A 23,683-nucleotide genomic window follows, 5' to 3' on the forward strand; every position below is an offset into this window, starting at 1 on the left:
AATACAAGTTCTAATAGGGTAAGAATTTTTGTCTGTTTTGTTCCTGATGGGCTACTATAAAGCCAAGCACATAGGAGGCTCTCAATTTGTATTTGTAGAATAAGTGCATAAATGAATAAACAAGTCAGAGACAGTTCAAGAGATGAAGGAACACCTTGATAAAAAGAACATGGGTCTCTGAATGACTTCATGGAGCAAACCATCCATCAAGAACTAGACTTCTCATGATTATTTTGTGAGAATGAGAAAAACATCTACGTTATTCAAGGCACTGGATATTATATACTAGTATACATTGAAACACTGGTATCCAATAAATCTTTATTTCTTTTCATATCCCTAGCACTGTCAGAGATACCAGTTTCCTCAACTATAAAATAAGGTGCTTAAACTAGATGATTTATAAGGTTCTTTTCAATTCTCAAATTTTACATTCTTGATATTTACACAAATGGCAAAGAAATAGTACCCATGCAAGGTAATGAAGAAAAGCAGTCTAGAAAATCCAGACAGACACTTGGGGTTAAAAAATATACTAAGAACGATTTTTTCTTAAACTAATAAAATCTCACCATATTTAATGGAGTAAACAAAAAGTGAACCAAATCTGCAGCACTAGGATTCTGAATATGAGACTTCAGTTTGGCCTGCAACATGAAGAAAACAGAAAACAGATTACTATCAAGCAAAGACAGACACTCAGAAAGGTCCAACATAGACTCAGAGGGGGCGGTCTTTACCACCAGTTTCAGTTTTAATACATTCTTCAGCATGGATAGAGTGAGAAGAGAAGTCACTGTTTTTCAATCAAGTCTCTTAGATATATATGTTTTAAAATTTGCTGTTTTAATTGAAGGCAAATCAAAACATACACACCCCCACAAAATCTATAAAAACAATTTTATTTCTTAATTTAATCAGAAACGTCCTGACTAGACTTTCATCTTTTCCATTTATTTCTTCTAATTCTATATACATAAATTTCACTTACCAGAAGGTTAAATCCATGTTTAAACTTTTGGAAACAGTCAAGAAATTCATCAGGAGGTGGAGGTTTTGCCCGCAGCGTTAAAACACCCTCTAATGAAATAAGCGAGAGGAGGAGATCAGAGCAAAATCCAAGAAAATTTATTAAATGGAAAAACAAAAACCACATTTATGTCTGTAAAGTTTGAAGATCTCATCAGACATGCTACCTAGTTACTGTGCTATATCTCATAGTCTGACTGTAACAAACTGAGAAGATACAAATTTCAAAATGGATTGCTCTATCCTTAGGCACTACAAATTACTCATTTAATTCCATAAACATACATTGTAGCCTTTCTCTATGGCAGACATTGTGCAAGTGAGTAAGTGACAAGCCCTGCTCTTAAGGGCCTTAAAAGCTAATAAAATACATGAATCAGATAAATAAGAGAAATACCAATCGTTATGAGAAGAGACTTACCTGGTTGGGAGATAAGGAAGTGGATACTTAAAAGGTATTAGATGGAGAAAGTAGCTTATAAAATGGGATTTGAAAAAGTTTGGTCCAGGGCGATGTGGTGGGAAAAACATCATGGTTGGATAAAAACAGCATAAGCAAAAACAAGGAAAGGGGAAATTGCGTGTATACGAAACAACAAACAAAAGCAGAGAAACATGAGAATGGAAGGGTAAATCAAGGTTAGATTGTGGATAACCTTGATTTCCAGGGTGAACAGTTGTACTTAAATCAATAGAACATGGAACTAGCGTGCTTTACAGCAGAAGAATGAAGTGACTGAGAGCTTTAAGAAGATTGTTCTCACAGCATGAAAAAGTAGAGGCTTAAAGACTGCTTAGAAAGCAGGGTAAAAAAAAATGATAGTAGCTTGAACTAGATATGAAAATGAAAAGGGAAATAACTGGATACAGGAGATGTTGAGAAAATAAAATTGATGTTGGCTATAAGCTAGAGAATGAAGTCATAGAAGAATCTGTGGTTTTGAATCCGGGTGATCAAGAGGATAGTATACCTTTCATAGAGAATTTCAAAAGGAATAAGTGGTTTAAGATACCAGGAAGCAATAGTACTTAATTTCAGAATATGTGGAGAGGAGGCACATCCATGTATTCACATGTAGAAGATAAAGCCAAACGTCATATGCTTATTATATAAATATGTGCTAGAGAAAGATTTGGAAGTTATCTGTAATGAAAGGGATATTTATTTACTATTTTATATCTTTCAATCTCTACCATTTTGTCAGAGGAAGTATAAACATTACTTCCATAATTTTAATTTTATATAGCTGAGGCCATTTTAAATAGCTGAACTGCAGCATACTTCAAAATTGTCCGTATGTGACTTTGTATGTGACCTGATGTACCGTTTAAAGTTTTGTGATAAAAAATTCAAATCCGTTGAAACTTTTAAATATTTTAGTAAGTCAACCCTTTTATTTAACAAATAATATGGTTCTAGTTTACAACAGAATAAATCCAACTACAAGAAGAATAGAGCTATGTCTTTCTTTAACAGATACTTAATTTTACAATAACTAATGAAAACTACAGACAGATGATCACTGCCTGAATCTCAGTCTCTGTGATTTAGGTAAAACATTCCAGGATCTTTCTTCCCTATAGCTGACTTATAACCAAAATGGACTCTTCCCTGAGTTCATCTTACTCTTTGCCTAAATCTCAAGTGCTACCCCAAAACTAGAAGAGGAACCCTAGTCCACAGTCAATGAAGTTTTTCTAAGCAGTTCATGAGGGTCAAAACTCTGCCTAGTACCAGAGTCCTTTTTTTTTTTTTTTTGACATGGAGTTTCACTCTTGTTGCCCAGGCTGGAGTGCAATGGTGTGCTCTCAGCTCGCTGCAACCTCTGCCTCCTAGGTTCAAGTGATTCTCCTGTCTCAGCCTCCCAAGTAGCTGGGATTACAGGCACATGCCACCATGCCCGGCTAATTTTTGTATTTTTAGTAGAGACGGGGTTTCATCACATTGGTCAGGCTAGTCTCGAACTCCTGACCTTAGATGATACACCTGCCTCGGCCTCCCAAAGTGCTGGGATTAGAGGTGTGAGCCACCGCGCCCAGCCAGTACCGGAAATCTAACCAGTCATTAGAAGATTAAGAAAATCCAACTTACCTCCTGGTCCTTTCCTTTTACCTTTCTTGTTTTTCTTCCTTTTAGAAAGCTCAGAAAATGCTTCTGCTGCTTTTTGGAGTTTTGTGATAAAAAATTCAATGTCATCCAAAATGTGGTTTAAGATTTGCTGAAATTAGAAATTATAGAATAAAATATAAAACAAAACTATTTTTACCTTAGCTGTACACTGTAGTAAATAATAGAAAGGTTTTTTTAGAAAAAGAAACAGCCCACATGCCAATTTCAAGTTTATTACTAATTACAAGAATCAAACTAAATATACCTATAGCCATATTCTGACATTTACATTTTTCTTTAGTTTACTTTTGCTCTATTTTCAATGTCATCAAGGAAGCATTCACAATATCTGCTCAGATTATTATTTTCAATTACTCTAATTTTCTCAGTGTTCTCCCACACAGTTAGGAGGAAAATTCTAAAATAGGTTTTGTTAGAAGAGCACTGACATTTTTGCTTTACTGATAAATGTCCCAATAAAGCACTGACAATATTATTTCATGGAATTAAAGGTATACATATTGTTGTGATAACCTAATAGCTAGTCTAGGATACTAAGCATTAATAAGAGTTTCCATGTGACAAAATAGAATAATGCACCATGCTTTCAGAGATCACTGAAATGAATTTGATTATCTTATATACTATAGTCTTAGTTGCCTTTCTCCAGTATGTGTGAAACTTGACATTCTTCTAATTTAAGACTATAAATTGGGGTTAAACTTTTAAGTATAACAGGTAATAGTGTGATGTAAAAATTGAATCAGAAATTTCAAATTCCTTTCAGTATTTGTTTCTCAATAAGCTGGTAACATGTATACAGTATAAAAAGTAATGTATTAACACCATATTCTATATCTCATTTAAGGAATGAGAATGCTATAATAAAGCATTTACAGCATTCTCATTCTGTAAATCACTATAAAGAAAACAAATGTATCATTATCTTTTATAAAAGCATTACGATTTACAAATCTATCCTTTAAAAATGCCACTTAACTTTTATCTCTTAGGTATTCTAAAATACATTGTTAATAAACACCAAGAAGACATATTAAAAAGATATTTCAATTATGAATTATAAACTATAATAAAATAAAAATTGTACCATTCCTGAAACCTAATAATTCAGCCTAAGTTCCAATGTAAACTAGTTAATAAGCTGATTCTTCTATCATAGCCCAAGTCTACTAACTAAATATTGGCATAAAGGCAAAAATGGTTAACGAAAAAATAATTCAAAGGGCATAGCCATCACAGGTAACAGAAAACATAGTTTCCATAAAATATCTTTATTTAAATCAGCTTCATTTTCTTATGAAGTTTTCTTTTTCCTCTTAAAAAAAAAGCCAGTGATCTAAAGGTGACTCCTGTACTTACCACATCTCTGTCAATGCGGGCTGCCATCATCTCAGGTGTTTCTTCCTGCTCATGATACTGCCTTGGTTTCTCAACTATAGAAAGGACAATCATAAGTCTTTCAATCTTTTACTCCCACAATACCAATACAGACAATTAAAACATAAAAATTAGTTAAAAAGGAGGACCATTTGCAAAAGGGAACACCTCCACTGGATACACAAGTCAAAACTGTGCTCATCAGCCATGAAATGCATCCTTGTCAATACTAACAGGAGCAGTTGAGCAGAGCTTAAGTATTGGTCCTCTCACCTTTATGATGTTTATTTACCTTGTAATATCCCCTCTATTCTCTTTCTTCCCTAAGTCAGCTACCTGTAGAACCAACCTTAACTTAGCACCCTTTAATTCCCACACAAGCCAGAAATATAAACCAGCAGTTAAGCTTTTAATTCTCAAAAGGTGGTCAACTAAGTTCTAATGCAACAGAGCTATAATTTTTATACATTCCAACACTGTGACTACAATAAAGCTTTGGGAATTCTGACAGCAGAGTGCTTCTTAAAATTCTAGTGTAATTAAGCTTAAAACCCACAATGTTGGGCTCATTAATTTTAAGCTACATGCTTTAAAAGCAGACAGAAATTTTCACATTAAAAAAATAAATGTCTTAAGACCATTCAAAATATTAAGGTTGCTCAGTTGGCTAGAGCATGATGTTAATCATGAAGTTATCATCATGAACTCCTTCCTCGCATGAGTCAGTTAATACTACCTCTAAACACAGAGAGTTGTTACAGATATCTCATGGTAGAATAAATTTCAAAATATATGGATGGAACAACAGAAACATAACACCACAAATGGAAATACAACTCATGATACATCACCATGATTCATGATGTTCAATACAGAGAACTGCAAAAAAATATTGGAAACTTTGTATTGCTATTCTTCCTTTACACTAACTTTACCTGTAACTGGAACACTTGCCAACAAAAAAAAAGAAAAAGAAAGAAAGAAAGAAGAAATCACTGTGTCTTACGAAACTTAATTAGCGGCTGTTAACTACTTTAAGATAATTAAAATTTCTATCTATGAAATCTTGCCAGTCAGCTACTATTTTACACATAGATAGCTGCTACCTTGGCTGTAGTGGACTACCACAGAAAGTACTAAGTTGAGGCTGAAACAGCTATTAGGAACTCTACAGAGGCCCCCAAAAATATCATTTGGAGGGCACAGTGAGGGGGAGATATGGTATTTCTTGGGCTCTGTCAGGTCTGAAACATGACTAGGAACCCTAGTGCTACTGGTGCTATTCCACAGAGATCACCTTTGGAAGTCGGGGTAGATATACCTCAGGGATTCAAAGGAGGAGCAGTTCAGCCTGAGTCAGCCAGAGCACCCAGAGGAACCAAAAAGATACTCCTCTTGAGGGACTTTCCAACTAAAAACTGGACTGGATCCAGGCCAAACCTGATATAATAAGTCTTCTGTTTACTCTAGTGGTAAATTAGAAGTTCTGAAAGCCTTATCTCACTTAAATAGATGACATTGCAGAAAATATTTCAGATAAAATTTAATGAAAGCTCAGAAACCCCTAGGGATAAATTCTCTCTTTGTTATAAATTATATTAGGTTCAGCAGGGCATGGTGGCTCACGCCTGTAATTCCAGCACTTTCAGAGGCTGAGGCGGGAGGATCACGAGGTCAGGAGTTCAAGACAATCCTGGCTAACACGGTGAAACCCCATCTGTACTAAAAATACAAAATTAGCCAGGTATGGTGGCACGTGCCTGTAATCCCAGCTACTCGGGAGGCTGAGGCAGGAGAATCGCTTGAACCCGGGAGGCAGAGGTTGCAGTGAGCTGAGATCGCACCACTGCACTCCAGCCTGGGTGACAGAGCAAGACTCCATCCCCCCAAAAAAAAAAAAAAAAAAAAAAAATATATATATATATATATATGGTTCAACATATAATATACATAATATATATAATATATATATTAGGTTCAACATAAATTTTTACAGGTTTGTTCAGAATGTCTGTAAACTTGTCTTATCCTTCCTCTACCTCAGACCCTCTTCATTGAAACAGTAACAACAAAAACACCATAAGTACACAAAAAGTATAGAATACAATAAATTAGTGTCTTTTAAACACATTTTAAATACAAAGCAGATCAATACAAATTTACATAATTTATGAAAACAGAAACTGTTATAAAATTAAACTACATAGCTCTGCTAATTAATTTTTTTTAAATGAATGCATCAAAGAATTCTTTTTTTCATATCTTTGGTAGCTTGGCTTACATTTCAACCTCTGAAAAAACAAGAAACCTAAACAAAATAGAAAACAATTCAGAAATAAAATGAACTCAATTTGGCAAAATGAGAACCACAAATTATGCTTACTATTTTGTAGTAGGTACTATCATAAACATTATTTACTTTCAGATTCACAGCAACCCATGAATTATTATCCCCATTTCAGAGATGAGGCCGAAGTACAGAGAGATAACTTCCCAAGACCACACAGGTAGACAGATCAGGTCTTGCTTCAGAGTCCAACTTTTACCCTGCACATCCAAAGTAGAGTCCGAGGTGACTCATTTTTGGAAATGAGTTATATCGTTTAACTATAGTGCCAGATACCCTGTGTGAATAATACTTTACTGGATAAAGAATAAGAAGTTAAGAAGTTCCACTGGAGTAGCGGCAAAAGAATGAGGCTCTAGAGTTCATCAGATTCGAGCCTGCTGAATCACAATTTATTCGTCCTTAAAACGAAGAGACACGACCAAACATATTTTAAGGCATTTTTTTTAGTTATAAACATTTCAGATTCTAGTAAAATATTCTAACATATAAAAAGTAACCCTAAGTTCTATGTTGTAATTGTTTTTGAACAGAATGCCAAGGTGAAATGATGCCACGCTCATAGGGCCCACTTGACAAGTACAGTCGTACGATGGATACCTTTTACCCTTCTCCACTGCCAGCAGCCAACCACTGTCCTGACAACCTTTCCATGAATATGACAAACTTGTCCAAAAAAGGACTGTAGTTAGATAATAAAAAATGGAAATAATGTTAAGTGCAATCTTTAAGAAAAACCTGTACATATTTTGTTGCCATCTTTTTGTCAATCAAGTAAAACTTCCTCTTAGCATTAAAAAAAAAAAAAGACTCTAATCCTAATACCATATTTATTAAATGGTGGGTTTAAACTCTTACAGATAATAATCTTAACAAAATTCAAGGCTTAACTTTCTTTTATCTAAGATCTGATTATTTTTTTTTTTGAAATGGAGTTTCGGTCTTGTTGTCCAGGCTGGAGTACAATGGCTTGATCTCAGCTTACTGCAATCTCCACCTCCCGGGTTCAAGTGATTCTCCTGTCTCAGCCATCCCAGTAGCTAGGATTATAGGTGCATGCCACCACACCCACCTAATTTTTGTATTTTTAGGAGAGACGGGGTTTCATCATATTGGTCACGCTGGTCTCAAACTCCTGACCTCAGGTGATCCACCTGCCTCGGCCTCCCAAAGCACTGGGATTACAGGCAAGAGCCACTGCGCCCGGCCAGAGTTGATTTTTTTAAAACTAACCTCAAGCTTCAGTTCTGAAATCAGCATCAGAATTTGAAAGCAAGAACTATGTCCCAACCCAAAGTAAGTGTTCAATAAGTATTAATTCTAAGAAGACTCACAGTCCCCTTGGTCGGCTGCCCATGCAGACCAGGCTGCCACTCGACTTCTAACATCCACCTGGGTGACGGTCCCAGGGGGCGCAGGGGCAGGAGCTCTGGGTGGAGGCGGTATACCAGGGTCTGCGTTGGAAATCATCCTTAAAAAGATGAAAACAAATAGAATTTTTACAATCTCTCTTTCTATAACATATCAACTAACTCTACTTGTGGTACTAGTTATTAAAATTCAAAAAGAACTATGTCAAGGGGCAATAAGGATTTCCTAAGCATTCCATATTATGCATATTTATGAATGCATATGAAATAAAAAAATTAATAGTCAGCTGAAAACTAGGTTGATTTTCTTTCTGAGTCTCATGTGATTTGAAAGGGCCATGGAACAATTACAATCCTACTGTCTAGCTTGTATTTCCCTAGGATACCTTCTCTTAAAATGCCACTCATCTTTCATGACTCTGTAACTTCCAACACAAGTGAAGCCATATCAGAGAAAGACCAAAAATATGGAGAGAAGAGGAGCAAACACACTGACAAACTTGGGAGAACAAATGTGTTGAGACTACAGGTTATGATCTATACAATATAATAATATACTTCCATAGAAAATAATTTTTCTAACTCTTTGTGGGAAAAAAGCCTTAGAAACAAATCAATTCCACTCCTTGATTTCTTTTAATGTTTTTTACCTCAGGGCATCGGGCCGCCTCTTCTGTTTCCCTCCTTTACTGTCACTGATTGCACTTTCAATATCTTCACTAATTAGGTTTGCCTGCAAGGAGACACAAGTTACCTGAAAGTTTATGGATTTTTCTGAGTCTTGATATGTAGTTTAAAACAGAAAAAGGGATTGTTCCTTGTCAGAACCAGTAAGTATCTTGATGTAAAAAGTCTTTTTATAAAAATCTTGCAAAACATGACTCCTGTGGTTTTTATAATGGTGAACTATATAATGATAAGATTTTAAAAACTGAAGAAATTTTTAAAGATTATTTTAAAGGGAAACTATCCTTGAATAAAGGCAATGATAGAAAGGATATACACATGCTAAAAATGAAACTGAGTAACAATCTCTAATTGGGTAGAAATTAAGGGGTTAGAGACTCCCACACATAGAACAGAGTTCCTTCCCTTTCTCATCCTCAAGATCCACTGGACACCCATTAACTCAGCAAAACAAATCTTTGAGTTTAAGGCAAATCTACTACACCCATGAGATAAACTCCAACACTAGGTTGTACCCCTTTGGGTAACCACTTTATTTTGTCACTTCAGGTAAAAGTTAACTTTCTGCAAACAACTGACTTTTCCAATACTTTTCCAGAACATTCAGTTAGATTTTTCTTGGGGATCAACGTGAGATTAGCAGATAAGAAGTTTTTGTTTGGTTGCAAAGTTTGTTTAGAGCCAGTGATTATTACTCTATATTAGAATGTTGATGAGATGCACCATCTATGTTTGTGCCTCCCTGTTCTCTGTAATGTTTTCTCAAATATGTATGTTGTATTTCTTTTACAGTAAGCATCGATAATCATAAAATTTTAGAAATGATGGGATATTTAAAAGAGCATCTCATCAGTTCCTTCTAATTAATAAAACTGAGGAGTACTTGTATGAAAGGGCCTGGCCAAGGTCACATTGCTAGTTAAATGAGAGGCCAATGCATCCCAGTCCAGTGTGACTTCCTAAGAGCACTGAGTTTCAATAAGACATTACAAACACCATGTCAAAGGCTTTCTGTTACATAGGACACTAAAACCGAAGATGAAAAGATATTTAATTAAAAATAATTATTTAAAAAAACCCAAAATGAAAACTGAAGATGCCTAGGAATCTTCAACTTCTTATACTGGGGCTATTATATTTCTAAGAAAAATTTTACGGCAAAGGTGGGCAGGAGCATTGCATGAAGTCCTATAATAAAGAAACTTTAAAAATCAAAAGCAATATTGCACAATGAGCCATATAAAAGAAACTGCGTTTTTCATTGCCTTTATATTTTTAACCAACCAAGCGAAAAATGTCTCATATGCGGAGTATAAAACTAATGAGTAAATGCATATAGTGCTTAGTGGTATGTGAGCTTTTGGGGTTAGGACAAAACTATATTCAGTAAATACATTTTGAATCCATTATCATTACCATTCCATATCAAGTAAAACAAGGCATTTGTTCCCAAACCTAAAATCCAGAAACTTTTCACAGCATAGTAACTTTTAGCTCCCAGGGGGGGCTTTTAAGAACACAGATACAAACATCAAATTTGAAATGTTTTTAAACTTAGGCCTCTGGTTTATAAAATGTTTGAATTAAATTTCACTATATTTTTAAAGCAAAATATTCCCTTTAATATTTATTGATTGAATATATCTAACCTTACAAAAATTATAATATACTATGACTTTCAAAAGGCACTATACAAAAATCTGATGAATATCACTTACACAAATTACCTAAATGCCAGTTCTTTTAGAAGAAGGTTTTTAGAAAGTCATCTGATGTAAATTGAAATTAGAAGAAAATTATAAAATACAGTTTACAGTCAATCTTACTTTATCATCTTTAAATGTCAAAAAATACAGAAAAGATCAAGTGACGGTGCTAATCTCCTAGAATTTCTTTATAAAATAAAATTACATGGATATTTTATAATATATCATCAAAATGTTAAATCACTGCTTTGGCAAAGTACCAATTAACACAAAATGATTTCTCTTTTAAAGAAAACAACTCAGGAAATAAACACATTCAAGGTTGAAGATAACTTCTAAGGTCCAATAAAGCATCACAAATTATAATCATTTGAAATTACACTGTACTTTGAAATAGAAACTTTCAGGATATAGCCTGTTATTACTGGCTCAACTATTTTCACATATCATTTGAGAATTACAAATCCTGAGCAATGATTCGTCACATAATTAAATGGTGAACTTTAAATCAATATCGTGGGAAATGTCTAAGTACGTCATTGCAGTAATCCATGCCATGTCATTAGTGCAGAATAAATTAGAATTACATGATTATTTACTTTCCACAAAGCATGATTTCTGAACAATCAATTTTTAATTATAAGTTTAAGGCATTTGATGTGAATTTAATATATTATCTACCCTTTAAAAAAATAAACAGAATGCATCTTATTTTTTTTAAATTTTTTTTCTTTTTATTATTATTATTATTATTATTATTATTATTATTATTATCATTATACTTTAGGCTCTATGGTACATGTGTGCACCGTGCAGGTAAGTTACATATGTATACATGTGCCATGCTGCTGCACTGCACCCACCAACTCGTCATCTAGCATCTTATTTTTAAGAGACACAGTCTCACTCTGTTGCCCAGGCTGCAGTGCAGAGGGGTGATTATAGCTCACTGTAATCTCCAACTCCTCGCTCAAGAGATCTTCCTCCCTCAGCCATCTGAGTAGCTGAGACTACAAGTGTGTACAACCACATCTAGCTAATTTTTAAAACCTTTTTAGTAGAGACTGGGTCTTGCCCATGTTGTCCAGGCTGGGCTCAAACTCCTGGCCTCAAGCCATCTTACAGCCTTGGCCTCCCAAAGCACTGGGATTACAAGTGTGAGCTACTGATTTTATTAACATCACCCTAATTTATTTATTTACTTGCCAAGGAAATCCTAGGGAAGATACTAAGGTATTTGTTTTCCTTACGAGATTCTCAGAAACTAAAAATCTAGTACCTAATATCCAGATATATTATCAAAATAGGTAATTCAAAAGCTGCCAGAACATCTGCTTAAAGAGGAAACAAAAATTTCACCATTCTTTTACCTTAACCTCATCACACTGGAAAAGATGAAGATCTGGCTTGTTCTGGGTTGGCTCTTTGCACACCAGGGCAAGAACTGAATCATAGCTGCATGAATGCATCACAGCTTGGCAGTGCTGGATTGTGTTTAAAGGAAAATTCTCCAGTTCATTCTATAAATAAAGTGAACATTTTATTTTGTCGAACTTCCACCCATTTTCAAACAATCTGAAATGATTGTAAACATTAATATTTGTGGAGTTTCTTGAAAATAAAATAGTATAAATTTTACACACTTGCCTTTGATTCTAAATCAATCAGGCTCACAGCTCTGTCATCCACTTGAAGAATCATATCTTGAGTCCACACTTTGCCCTTGGCATCAAGCAATTTCAATTTCCTTATTCCATCATCAACAGTGATCATAGCATCTTTCCGATCCAGGACAAAGGTAGTCAAGTGCTTACGATTGGCAAAAAGGAAAAAGATTTATAACACATACAAACACATACAACCTCTTAGTATACATTTTCCAAAAGAAAATCAAATTAACCTGAGGTCAGCTAGCAGAGAATGACAAACACAAAGTACTCTTAAAACTTCATGACTGTTTTTTTTTTTTTTTTTTTTTTTTAATGTTATAAGAATCTTTTTTTTTCTTTATTATTATTATTATTATTATTATACTTTAGGTTTTATGGTACATGTGCACAATGTGCAGGTAAGTTACATATGTATACATGTGCCATGCTGGTGCGCTGCACCCACCAACTCGTCATCTAGCATTAGGTATATCTCCCAATGCTATCCCTCCCCCCTCCCCCCACCCCACAACAGTCCCCAAAGTGTGATGTTCCCCTTCCTGTGTCCATGTGTTCTCATTGTTCAATTCCCACCTATGAGGGAGAATATGTGGTGTTTGGTTTTTTGTTCTTGCGATAGTTTACTGAGAATGATGATTTCCAATTTCATCCATGTCCCTACAAAGGACATGAACTCATCATTTTTTATGGCTGCATAGTATTCCATGGTGTATATGTGCCACATTTTCTTAATCCAGTCTATCATTGTTGGACATTTGGGTTGGTTCCAAGTCTTTGCTATTGTGAATAATGCGGCAATAAACATACGTGTGCATGTGTCTTTATAGCAGCATGATTTATAGTCCTTTGGGTATATACCCAGTAATGGGATGGCTGGGTCGAATGGAATTTCTAGTTCTAGATCCCTGAGGAATCGCCACACTGACTTCCACAAGGGTTGAACTAGTTTACAGTCCCACCAACAGTGTAAAAGTGTTCCTATTTCTCCACATCCTCTCCAGCACCTGTTGTTTCCTGACTTTTTAATGATTGCCATTCTAACTGGTGTGAGATGGTATCTCATTGTGGTTTTGATTTGCATTTCTCTGATGGCCAGTGATGATGAGCATTTTTTCATGTGTTTTTTGGCTGCATAAATGTCTTCTTTTGAGAAGTGTCTGTTCATGTCCTTTGCCCACTTTTTGATGGGGTTGTTTGTTTTTTTCTTGTAAATTTGTTGGAGTTCATTGTAGATTCTGGATATTAGCCCTTTGTCAGATGAGTAGGTTGCGAAAATTTTCTCCTATTTTGTAGGTTGCCTGTTCACTCTGATGGTAGTTTCCTTTGCTGTGCAGAAGCTCTTTAGTTTAATTAGATCCCATTTGTCAATTTTGGCTTTTGTTGCCATTGCTTTTTGTGTTTTAGACATGAAGTCCTTGCCCATGCCTATGTCCTGAATGGTAATGCCTAGGTTTTCTTCTAGGGTTTTTATGGTTTTAGGTCTAACATGTAAGTCTTTAATCCATCTTGAATTGATTTTTGTATAAGGTGTAAGGAAGGGATCCAGTTTCAGCTTTCTATATATGGCTAGCCAGTTTTCCCAGCACCATTTATTAAATAGGGAATCCTTTCCCCATTTCTTGTTTTTGTCAGGTTTGTCAAAGATCAGATACTTGTAGATATGTGGCATTATTTCTGAGGGCTCTGTTCTGTTCCATTGATCTATATCTCTGTTTTGGTACCAGTACCATGCTGTTTTGGTTACTGTAGCCTTGTAGTATAGTTTGAAGTCAGGTAGTGTGATGCCTCCAGCTTTGTTCTTTTGGCTTAGGATTGACTTGGCAATGCGGGCTCTTTTTTGGTTCCATATGAACTTTAAAGTAGTTTTTTCCAATTCTGTGAAGAAAGTCATTGGTAGCTTGATGGGGATGGCATTGAATCTGTAAATTACCTTGGGAAGGATGGCCATTTTCATGATATTGATTCTTCCTACCCATGAGCATGGAATGTTCTTCCATTTGTTTGTATCCTCTTTTATTTCCTTGAGCAGTGGTTTGTAGTTCTCTTTGAAGAGGTCTTTCACATCCCTTGTAAGTTGTATCCTGAGACTTTGCTGAAGTTGCTTATCAGCTTAAGGAGATTTTGGGCTGAGACAATGGGGTTTTCTAGATATACTATCATGTCATCTGCAAACAGGGACAATTTGACTTCCTCTTTTCCTAATTGAATACCCTTGATTTCCTTCTCTTGCCTAATTGCCCTGGCCAGAACTTCCAACACTATGTTGAATAGAAGTGGTGAGAGAGGGCATCCCTGTCTTGTGCCAGTTTTCAAAGGGAATGCTTCCAGTTTTTGCCCATTCAGTATGATATTGGCTGTGGGTTTGTCATAGATAGCTCTTATTATTTTGAGATACGTCCCATCAATACCTAATTTATTGAGAGTTTTTAGCATGAAGGGTTGTTGAATTTTGTCAAAGGCCTTTTCTGCATCTATTGAGATAATCATGTGGTTTTTGTCTTTGGTTCTGTTTATATGCTGGATTACATTTATTGATTTGCGTATATTGAACCAGCCTTGCATCCCAGGGATGAAGCCCACTTGATCATGGTGGATAAGCTTTTTGATGTGCTGCTGGATTCTGTTTGCCAGTATTTTATTGAGGATTTTTGCATCAATGTTCATCAAGGATATTGGTCTAAAATTCTCTTTTTTTGGTTGTGTCTCTGCCAGGCTTTGGTATCAGGATGATGCTGGCCTCATAAAATGAGTTAGGGAGGATTCCCTCTTTTTCTATTGATTGGAATAGTTTCAGAAGGAATGGTACCAGCTCCTCCTTGTACCTCTGGTAGAATTCGGCTGTGAACCCATCTGGTCCTGGACTTTTTTTGGTTGGTAAGCTATTGATTATTGCCACAATTTCAGCTCCTGTTATTGGTCTATTCAGAGATTCAACTTCTTCCTGGTTTAGTCTTGGGAGGGTGTATGTGTTGAGGAATTTATCCATTTCTTCTAGATTTTCTAGTTTATTTGCATAGAGGTGTTTGTAATATTCTCTGATGGTAGTTTGTATTTCTGTGGGATCGGTGGTGATATCCCCTTTATCATTTTTTATTGCACCTATTTGATTCTTCTCTCTTTTTTTCTTTATTAATCTTGCTAGCTGTCTATCAATTTTGTTGATCCTTTCAAAAAACCAGCTCCTGGATTCATTGATTTTTTGAAGGGTTTTTTGTGTCTCTATTTCCTTCAGTTCTGCTCTGATTTTAGTTATTTCTTGCCTTCTGCTAGCTTTTGAATGTGTTTGCGCTTGCTTTTCTAGTTCTTTTAATTGTGATGTTAGGGTGTCAATTTTGGATCTTTCCTGCCTTCTCTTGTGGGCATTTAGTGCTATAAATTTCCCTCTACACACTGCTTTGAATGCATCCCAGAGATTCTGGTATGTTGTGTCTTGGTTCTCGTTGGTTTCAAAGAACATCTTTATTTCTGCCTTCATTTCGTTATTTCCTGAACATAAGTCATTCAGGAGCAGGTTGTTCAGTTTCCACGTAGTTGAGTGGTTTTGAGTGAGATTCTTAATCCTGAGTTCTAGCTTGATTGCACTGTGATCTGAGAGATAGTTTTAATGAGAGAATAAAGCCAACCAAGGTTTTTTTTTGAATAGAAGAAACGGTGTTTTGACTCATAAGATACCTAAATCTGTTTCCTACTGAGCCACATTGAACTACATAAACATGACATTAAAACAAATTCTTAACAGTTTAAATAATATTCTCTTAAAATAAACTTTCCCCTATTTGACACTCTATTATGGTTATTTAAATGCTGAACATAGCAGCATTTAAACAGCAGGCTATCTGTATGGGAGCTTCAAAACTATGGACACTGATTGCAGCAATAGCACAATTCTAGTCTATAGGAACTGTCAAACTATTCAAACCACTAAAACCACTTACTGAAACAAAACTGTTTAAATTTGATTAAGCATGCTTGAGATAGGCAGAAAACTGAAAATAAGAGCAATTTAAAAATTACTTCCCTGCTTAAATATTTTCTATTATAAGCAGAGGTCAACTAGATAAATTCCGATCAAGAGCAAATATCTTAAAAGAGGGCAAAAACTAAAAAAGAACCATTATTTAACTAGAACTAGTAATAACTTTAGTTAAACTAAAAACTAAATTGCTCACTGAAACTGGCAAAGGCTTAATTTCAAGAAGATTCTATAGTACAAAGTAAAAGCCATTTTCCTATTTTAAATGAAATAAGACTGGCAATGATAAATGGGTAGTAGTTATGATTTTAAGTCATTCTTTATGAAAATAGACCACAGACTAACAAGATACTTTATATGTAACATCTGTTTTAAAAAATCTAAACAAAAAGGTCAATGCAACTTAAAATACATCATAAGAATGAAATAAAACAGAATTCTGATTTAACTTCCAATTTTTATGTTCCTCAAGGGTCACTCTAAATACTAGCAAACACCAAAGCATCTTACTTCAACACGGTATTGAGATATATCTGACACACTGCTGACACTGTCCCGTGCATAATTCTTCCTTTGTTCTGAAAGAGAAATAGAAAAAGCCATGATTTGTCCCCTAATAGGCTGAAGTTCATATATTGGTATCATGTGGCTATCTCTAAAACTAGTCTATCTCACATATAAATACAGTAGCTGACAAGTTGCCATTGTGTGGTGTATCTGAAAACACCCATTATTCACAGTAAATCTAAAAACCACAAGAAAGTCTAAATAATAGGCAAGAACAATTTGATCCACTATCCGTGTTTAGAATTCCAAAGGTTAACAAGAGTATAAATATAAGTTATTTCATCTAAAGGTTTTATTTATCAGTCAGGGACCTACTGTTTGACAAATCGATTACAACTGGCTTATAAATTTCATCTGTTACTTCACTGATATCAAAATATAATTGCAAATATTGTCATAGATACTGTATTATATGAGTTAGACTTCATTATTAAAATAATAGGCACTACAAGGGACACCTCTTTTTGCAATATCCAAACTGGGATAGTGTTAGAGGAGATTTAAAACATGATTCAATCACATGGCTTGCATTAAATATTAACAGTTTTCACACATCTACAGAACACACAAATGTGACACTTAGAATTATAAATATAAGCTGATAGGAAAAATAAGAAAGTCAGGTAGAAAGTTATTGCACCAAACTACTTAAAAATCGAAAAGAAACCTTTAATTTTCTTTTCTGAAATGCTGCAAAACCAAAAAAAAAACATTAAAATATAAAATGTATGTTGGCAATATTTGGTATTTGTTACTCTCTTTTTAAAATTTGTATTATTTTTTAAAATATGGAACACTTCATGAATTTGCGTGCCATCCCTGCACAGGGGTCACGCTAATCTCTAACATTCCAATTTTAGTATATGTGCTGCCAAAGTGCGCACTATTTGTTACTTTTCTAATCGAGCAACTTGCTTATTTGTAAATTCAGAGTTGCCCTATTTCTTCTAAACAGAATGCTATGATGAAAAATAACTTTGAGAGGGAACTGTAAGATCTACTGTTCCAGCTTTGGCTCTGTCACTAAGTAGGAAACTGAATTTGGGCAAGAAACTTAATACCGTGGGCCTCAGCACCCTTACTGTAAAATAAAAGGATTAAACAAGGTCAAACCTAAAGGCCTTTAAGCCATTAACATTCTGACATATAGATATACCTTAGCTTTCCCAACAACCTATTTTTTGGTAAATGTAAACTTATTTCTTTTAGTTAGTATACATATTCTATAATAGATAAGTTGTTTGGAAAGTTCTGTTGAACATAAAAGCTGAGCAAGTACAAAAATATAAAGTGCATATGTACATATGCAGATGCAGAATGTTAACACAGAATTTTAAGAAAACTTAATAAATTTTCATTTTACAACACATATGAATGTAACTTTTCATTTATATTTACTTTTAAATTTTAGATTAAAATCTCCATATCCTTGTATTAATATTACTCTGATATTCCAATACATTCCATTTTTGCTTTTGCAGCATTAAAATTACTTAATAAAAACAGATGCACTACAAAATTCACTCTGTGCTACCTTTCTTTTTTTGTTTGGATGATGACCTGAGGAAGTATGATCCATCTGGTCCTACCAAAATAATGTCATCAAAAAGAAAGATCTGGTTTCACCTAAAATTTTCTCTCTCAATATAACAAAACATAAACCTTCACTTACATGACTGTATTCTACATATTTTTAAAAAGTGAACGACCATGATTTTTCTGATTAGTTGTTGAGGATTTATCAGTGTGAGATATTAACACATCGGTAATTGTCCTTGTGACAGCCATTATGACCCTTGTAATACAATATATAATTCAGGAATATATTCCACAAAACCACATCTAGAAATAATCACTATTTCAGAGCCACTGGTTCACCATATTCTAACACAACTGTCCATGATAGATTCAGAGCAGGAGGGTTCTGCTTGCTTTGATCTGACCTTAGGACAGAAAAGAAATGGCAGTGGTTGCCATGACACCCAGTCATGATATGGCAGCTCCTGGATGTTCAAATGCTTTGTCTTTCAGGTAATTTATTGGCAAATATAACAGTTGAAGATCTGAAATACTGTGTGATTTCTGTTTAAATATTCTCATTATGAAGTATTAAGAATTTATCCCTGACCTCCCGATTTCCTAACCCATAGTTTCCCAATCCCACAGAAACATAATTTACAGAAATGAGAAGAAAAACTATCTGATAGCATTTTAAACAGTATGACATTAACTGATCACTCTGATTGCCTAGAAGATATGGTGTCATTTCTAATATTCCAAATTAAGAATCCACGTTAGGAATTCCTAAGCTGCTTTCTCTCCTATGTTGTACAATAAATAAGTTGTATAAGAAACTACCTTTTAAAGATCCTAAAAATGTATAAATGCTATAAATGGACTTATAAATAAACTAGTAGTTCCAGTGATTTTTAAGTCAATCCATAAATAAAGGTTAATATTAACATTTTAATAGGCAATTTTGAAAGACATTTCCTAAAAGGCAATTATAATACATTTCTTTTTTATGAGAATCACATGTATTCACAAGAACTGGTATAAACAGTAATCAGGCTCCTAAGCTAGAAATCTCACCAAAGCTTTAAAACAGTATAAAAAGCCTAACTAAAATCTCTCAACACTACTCAAGATGAATTCTCTAATGAAATTCATCACTTTGCTAACAGTGGTTCTCATCCTTGGCTGCCTGTTGGAATGAACTTTATAAAACAGTGTGCAACTCATCCACTATATACTATCTCTTCAAGCAGAACATTTTCCTTTCCAAATTAAGAATGTAAATATGGTCAAATGGTATATTAAATAATAAATTCATGAATAAACATGGCAGTAGGGTTTTAGGTTTCTAGTAGTACAAGCTGCTCAACTCCTAACATAAGACTAAGTCTATTTCCCCTCCTATTGTGGCCCCTGCCTCTCTTTCTCGCTCAGAATCAATTAGAGGTAGGATGAAACTTACTTGCCCATAGAACCACCGGTTGTGTTTCACTATTTTGCCTATTAGCTTTTATGTCATGGTCCAGAATGTACAACTCCAAACAGACAGAATCACATGAATTCAGTAACCAATGATGAAAAATCTTTACATACAATTTTATTATACACTATTGCAAAAATTGATATTCAACTCCCAGATCAGAAATACTAAATTTAGGTTTCATTTAATTTGTTAATTAGTTGAACTGCAAGTATAAAAAGCATCCAGGTCTTGGTATTTACACTTCATTCCCTTTCACCTGCATTGCTGTTTATGCATAATATAACATTTGAAATGGCTAATATTCAGAGATACAGCTAATATTTAGAATTTTTTTCTCTTTCTCTAAAAACAAAAATGTTCCTTAGAGAGTAAGGATTTGGCCATTAACAAGAAAAAAGTAACATAAAAGCAGCTGCTGAGTATTCCTCTCTCTAAATAAAACAATGGGCTAGAACTCATATTACTTTATACTTACAAAAACTTTCAACCACAGTAAGGGAGAATTCCTTTCCCACTAGCTTAGTGTCTATCTATTCCATAAAGGAGAGGTGCTTAATGGGAATCAGTGAGAAGCACTGAGTGATAATTACAAGCTCTCAATATCAAGCAACTACAATCACAGTTTGACAAATGAGTATCCAAACCAAGATACCATTATGAAAAATAAACAAAATCATTTCTTTAAAACTACATTAAGAACTAATTTTATTGGCCTGTTCAACAAATTATTAAAATGGCTGATTCCATGAGGTAAAAAAGACTTTTAAATTTTTCAGCTAAGTTGGGAAAACTGCCAAACTGTCTTTTTGAGTCAACTGCTCTGCCACATTCTATGAAGCTGAATTTTTGACTCAAACATTTAGCTCAATTTCCTGATACTATTTAATGAATGAGAAGCCATTTACATCTTAAGAATTTCAAAAAAAAAATTTTACTCTGTAAAAAAAAAAAAAAGATTTCAATGTTTTCTCTAAGTAAAATACACACTGTAAATAATAAGGATGGGCAAAAGAGAAACGGGTTTTAACTCTTAAGTGCTACTTGAATGTGTAAGAAATTGCTTGGGCTTTAATTATAACAATTAAACAGAGAGACTAGCTCCAAACCAAGATCAGGAAATAGACAAGAAGAGAAAGGAAGCTAGGTATGAAAAGGACAACATATGGAATGGACATATGTTAAGAAAAATTCAGGAACACTGCTACAAAAGAGTTGAATCAAGCACTGTGTAGAACTAAAGTTTATAGTAAACCCAACTGTACAGAAATTCACCATGCAGTTTATAGGTTACTTATACTCAATTCTTACCAACACCTCCTTGAGAAGAAAAAACAAAGATGGAAAAACAGAAATATATTTTCCTACTTGTTAACATCACAATGCGGTTTAAACTTGAGGTTAAAATAAGACTTAAGGCCAGGCATGGTGGCTCACACCTGTAATCCCAGTACTTGGGAGGCCCTGGCAGGCAGATCACTTGAGGTCAGGAGTTCAAGACCAGCCTGGCCAACGTGGCGAAAGGCTGTCTCTACTAAAAATACCAAAATTAGCCAGGTGTGGTGGCACATGCCTATAGTCTCAGCTACTCAGGAGGCTGAGGCAGGAGAATTACTTGAAGTAGGATGTGGAGTTTGCAGTCAGCTGAGATTGTGCCACGGCACTCCAGCCTGGGTGACAGAGCGAGACCCTATCTCAAAAAATAAAAATAAAATGAGACTTAAAAGAGTACCTTTCTATCATAGTGACCCAATATTATTTGTCCTCCCAATAATAAAATCTCAAAGTTAACTGTAGATGTTGGTAATGACAACTAAATATTACTAATTGGTAATTCAATGAAATGAGTTTTCTAGAGATAAAATGACTTTAAGCAGTTGGTAATTTATGAAATGATCACATTCCAAATTAAGCAATATCTAATCTAAAGAGAAGTTACCTTTCTGGAAAGTCCAGCTATTCAGAACATAGCATAATACCCACACTTAAATAAATGAAGTTCTCTGAGTGTTTGTTAGAGATGTCACCATGTCTATATATTAACATGTGCATATTTTAACATACAGACTCTAGTAGAAAAGACTCCCTCGGCTGGGCACGGTGGCTCATGCCTGTAGTCCCAGCTACTCGGGAGGCTGAGACAGGAGAATGGCATGAACCCAGGAGGCGGAGATTGCAGTGAGCAGAGATAGTGACAGGGCAAGACTCCATCTCAAAAAAAAAAAAAAAAAAAAAAAAAAAAAGACTCTCAAGTCCCCACTTAGAACTTATTTACTAAGAACATTTTTTATCTAGTTTCCCAGCCTATAGATATCAGAAGCCATGATGGAAGCTCACATGTTACAACAACATGGAAAAGGGACAGGCTTGAGACCCAGTCACATGGAAAAAGCAGCCCTAAATATTCAAAAGGGAGATGAATCTGAATGATTTGGTGTAAAGGTAAGGAGCACAGCCCCTGAGTTTCACAGCGCATAAGCTAATGTGCACACACAGGATCCTTTGTCACCAAGAAGAGAGTACAGCTGCCACACCCAAGGGAAGGGAATATTTAATATACAAGTATTTCCCTTAAAAACAAGTTTTAAATTTTAGTGCTTAAAATTTAGTTGGAAAAAAATATAAAATTTCCAGTATTCTGATAACAGTAGCTAAATAAAATGTTACTGTTATAACTGGAGGAGAGAGAAATTAATATTTATCTTCCTAAGTAAGTGTTACGGTGTCAGTGACGATAATGATGCGGAATCTTTCACATGCTGGCTCAGAAATTTCTTGTATGATAATTTAAAAATGGCAAAATCGAGTTATTAAAATGGCAGCATATTTTCACTATTTTCCTTGAATAAATTAGTATGTCTTCAAATAAGCAAATTTATTGTCATATACAAGCATAGTTCACAATACAATTATACCACTTAAAAAAATATTTCTAGAGCATTATGGGGAGTGATATATGGAATATAAGTTTTAAAATATATAATGAAAGTCACCTCTTGATTCTGTCAAAATATCACTATAATTGTCTAACATCATTTGGAGGTAATATCAAAATATTAAATTTGAGAATCTTGATGAATCTGAGGACCCAGGACAGAAAGTGACTCTCCAGTACCACTCCCCATTCCCCTGAAGGCGTCATTACTTCCGTTTTCTCATATAAACTTACCACAGAATTATTATCATTTTTATCTTATAAATAAGGAAACTGGGGCCAATCATTTGTGAAAGACAGCAGCCATTTGGTAGCAGTACCATGATTCAGATCCTCTGGCCCCCAAAACCCCTGCTGCCTTTCCAAGCACATTCAGTAGAAGCAATCCAGGAGGCCCACTATGGTGTCAGACCTGAAAAGTGTTCTCATGAAAAACTCTGCATGAAACTTCAGACAGAGTATCTAGACTGTGGTCAGTGCGTAAAAAACAGCGTGAACATTCATGTTCCAGTGCACAAAACAGTATCCTCCTATTACAAAGATGTTCATGTACCACCCATGAAGGCAAATTAATTCTTGGAAGATGATTTCAACTCATTTAAAATTGTAAAAGGATAAATTTTACATAAGATGCATCAACTGTGAGAAAACAAATTATATCATAAATCTCTTCTTTACTAAATTTCCAGTTAAGACGAGACACTGCCAGCATACACTATTTAAGTTGCAGATGTGGTTTCTTTCTTCTTTGTGTCTAATACCCACCACTGTCTCTCAACACACCACACAAAACACACACATAGTGCCCTCCCTCTGAGAGTTCTCAGAAAATGCCTGTGGAATGAATGGACAGATGGATGAACGACAAGGGAGAAATATGTTCATGTTTTGAAGAT

At 34.8% G+C, this 23,683-nt stretch overlaps 1 protein-coding gene and 1 non-coding gene across 12 annotated transcripts in view; both read right to left on the minus strand.

The window, feature by feature from the left end:
• Positions 1-23,683, minus strand: part of EPS8 (EGFR pathway substrate 8, signaling adaptor) — a 267,467-nt gene that overhangs the window by 37,179 nt on the left and 206,605 nt on the right. For all 11 annotated transcript variants that reach the window (XM_054526582.1, XM_009247512.4, XM_054526580.2 and 8 more), the window contains 9 exon segments: positions 16,801-16,868; positions 12,295-12,456; positions 12,018-12,167; positions 8,905-8,987; positions 8,219-8,355; positions 4,520-4,593; positions 3,122-3,248; positions 992-1,080; positions 573-647 (listed from right to left, as the gene is read on the minus strand). In XM_054526582.1, the coding sequence (XP_054382557.1) occupies positions 573-647; positions 992-1,080; positions 3,122-3,248; positions 4,520-4,593; positions 8,219-8,355; positions 8,905-8,987; positions 12,018-12,167; positions 12,295-12,456; positions 16,801-16,868 (965 nt within the window).
• On the minus strand, positions 17,640-17,741 carry LOC112135919 (U6 spliceosomal RNA). The gene has a single exon (XR_002917149.2). It is a non-coding gene; the product is annotated as a U6 spliceosomal RNA (small nuclear RNA).

This window comes from Pongo abelii, chromosome 10 (assembly GCF_028885655.2).
Source record: "Pongo abelii isolate AG06213 chromosome 10, NHGRI_mPonAbe1-v2.0_pri, whole genome shotgun sequence".
NCBI classification, from domain to species: domain Eukaryota; kingdom Metazoa; phylum Chordata; class Mammalia; order Primates; family Hominidae; genus Pongo; species Pongo abelii.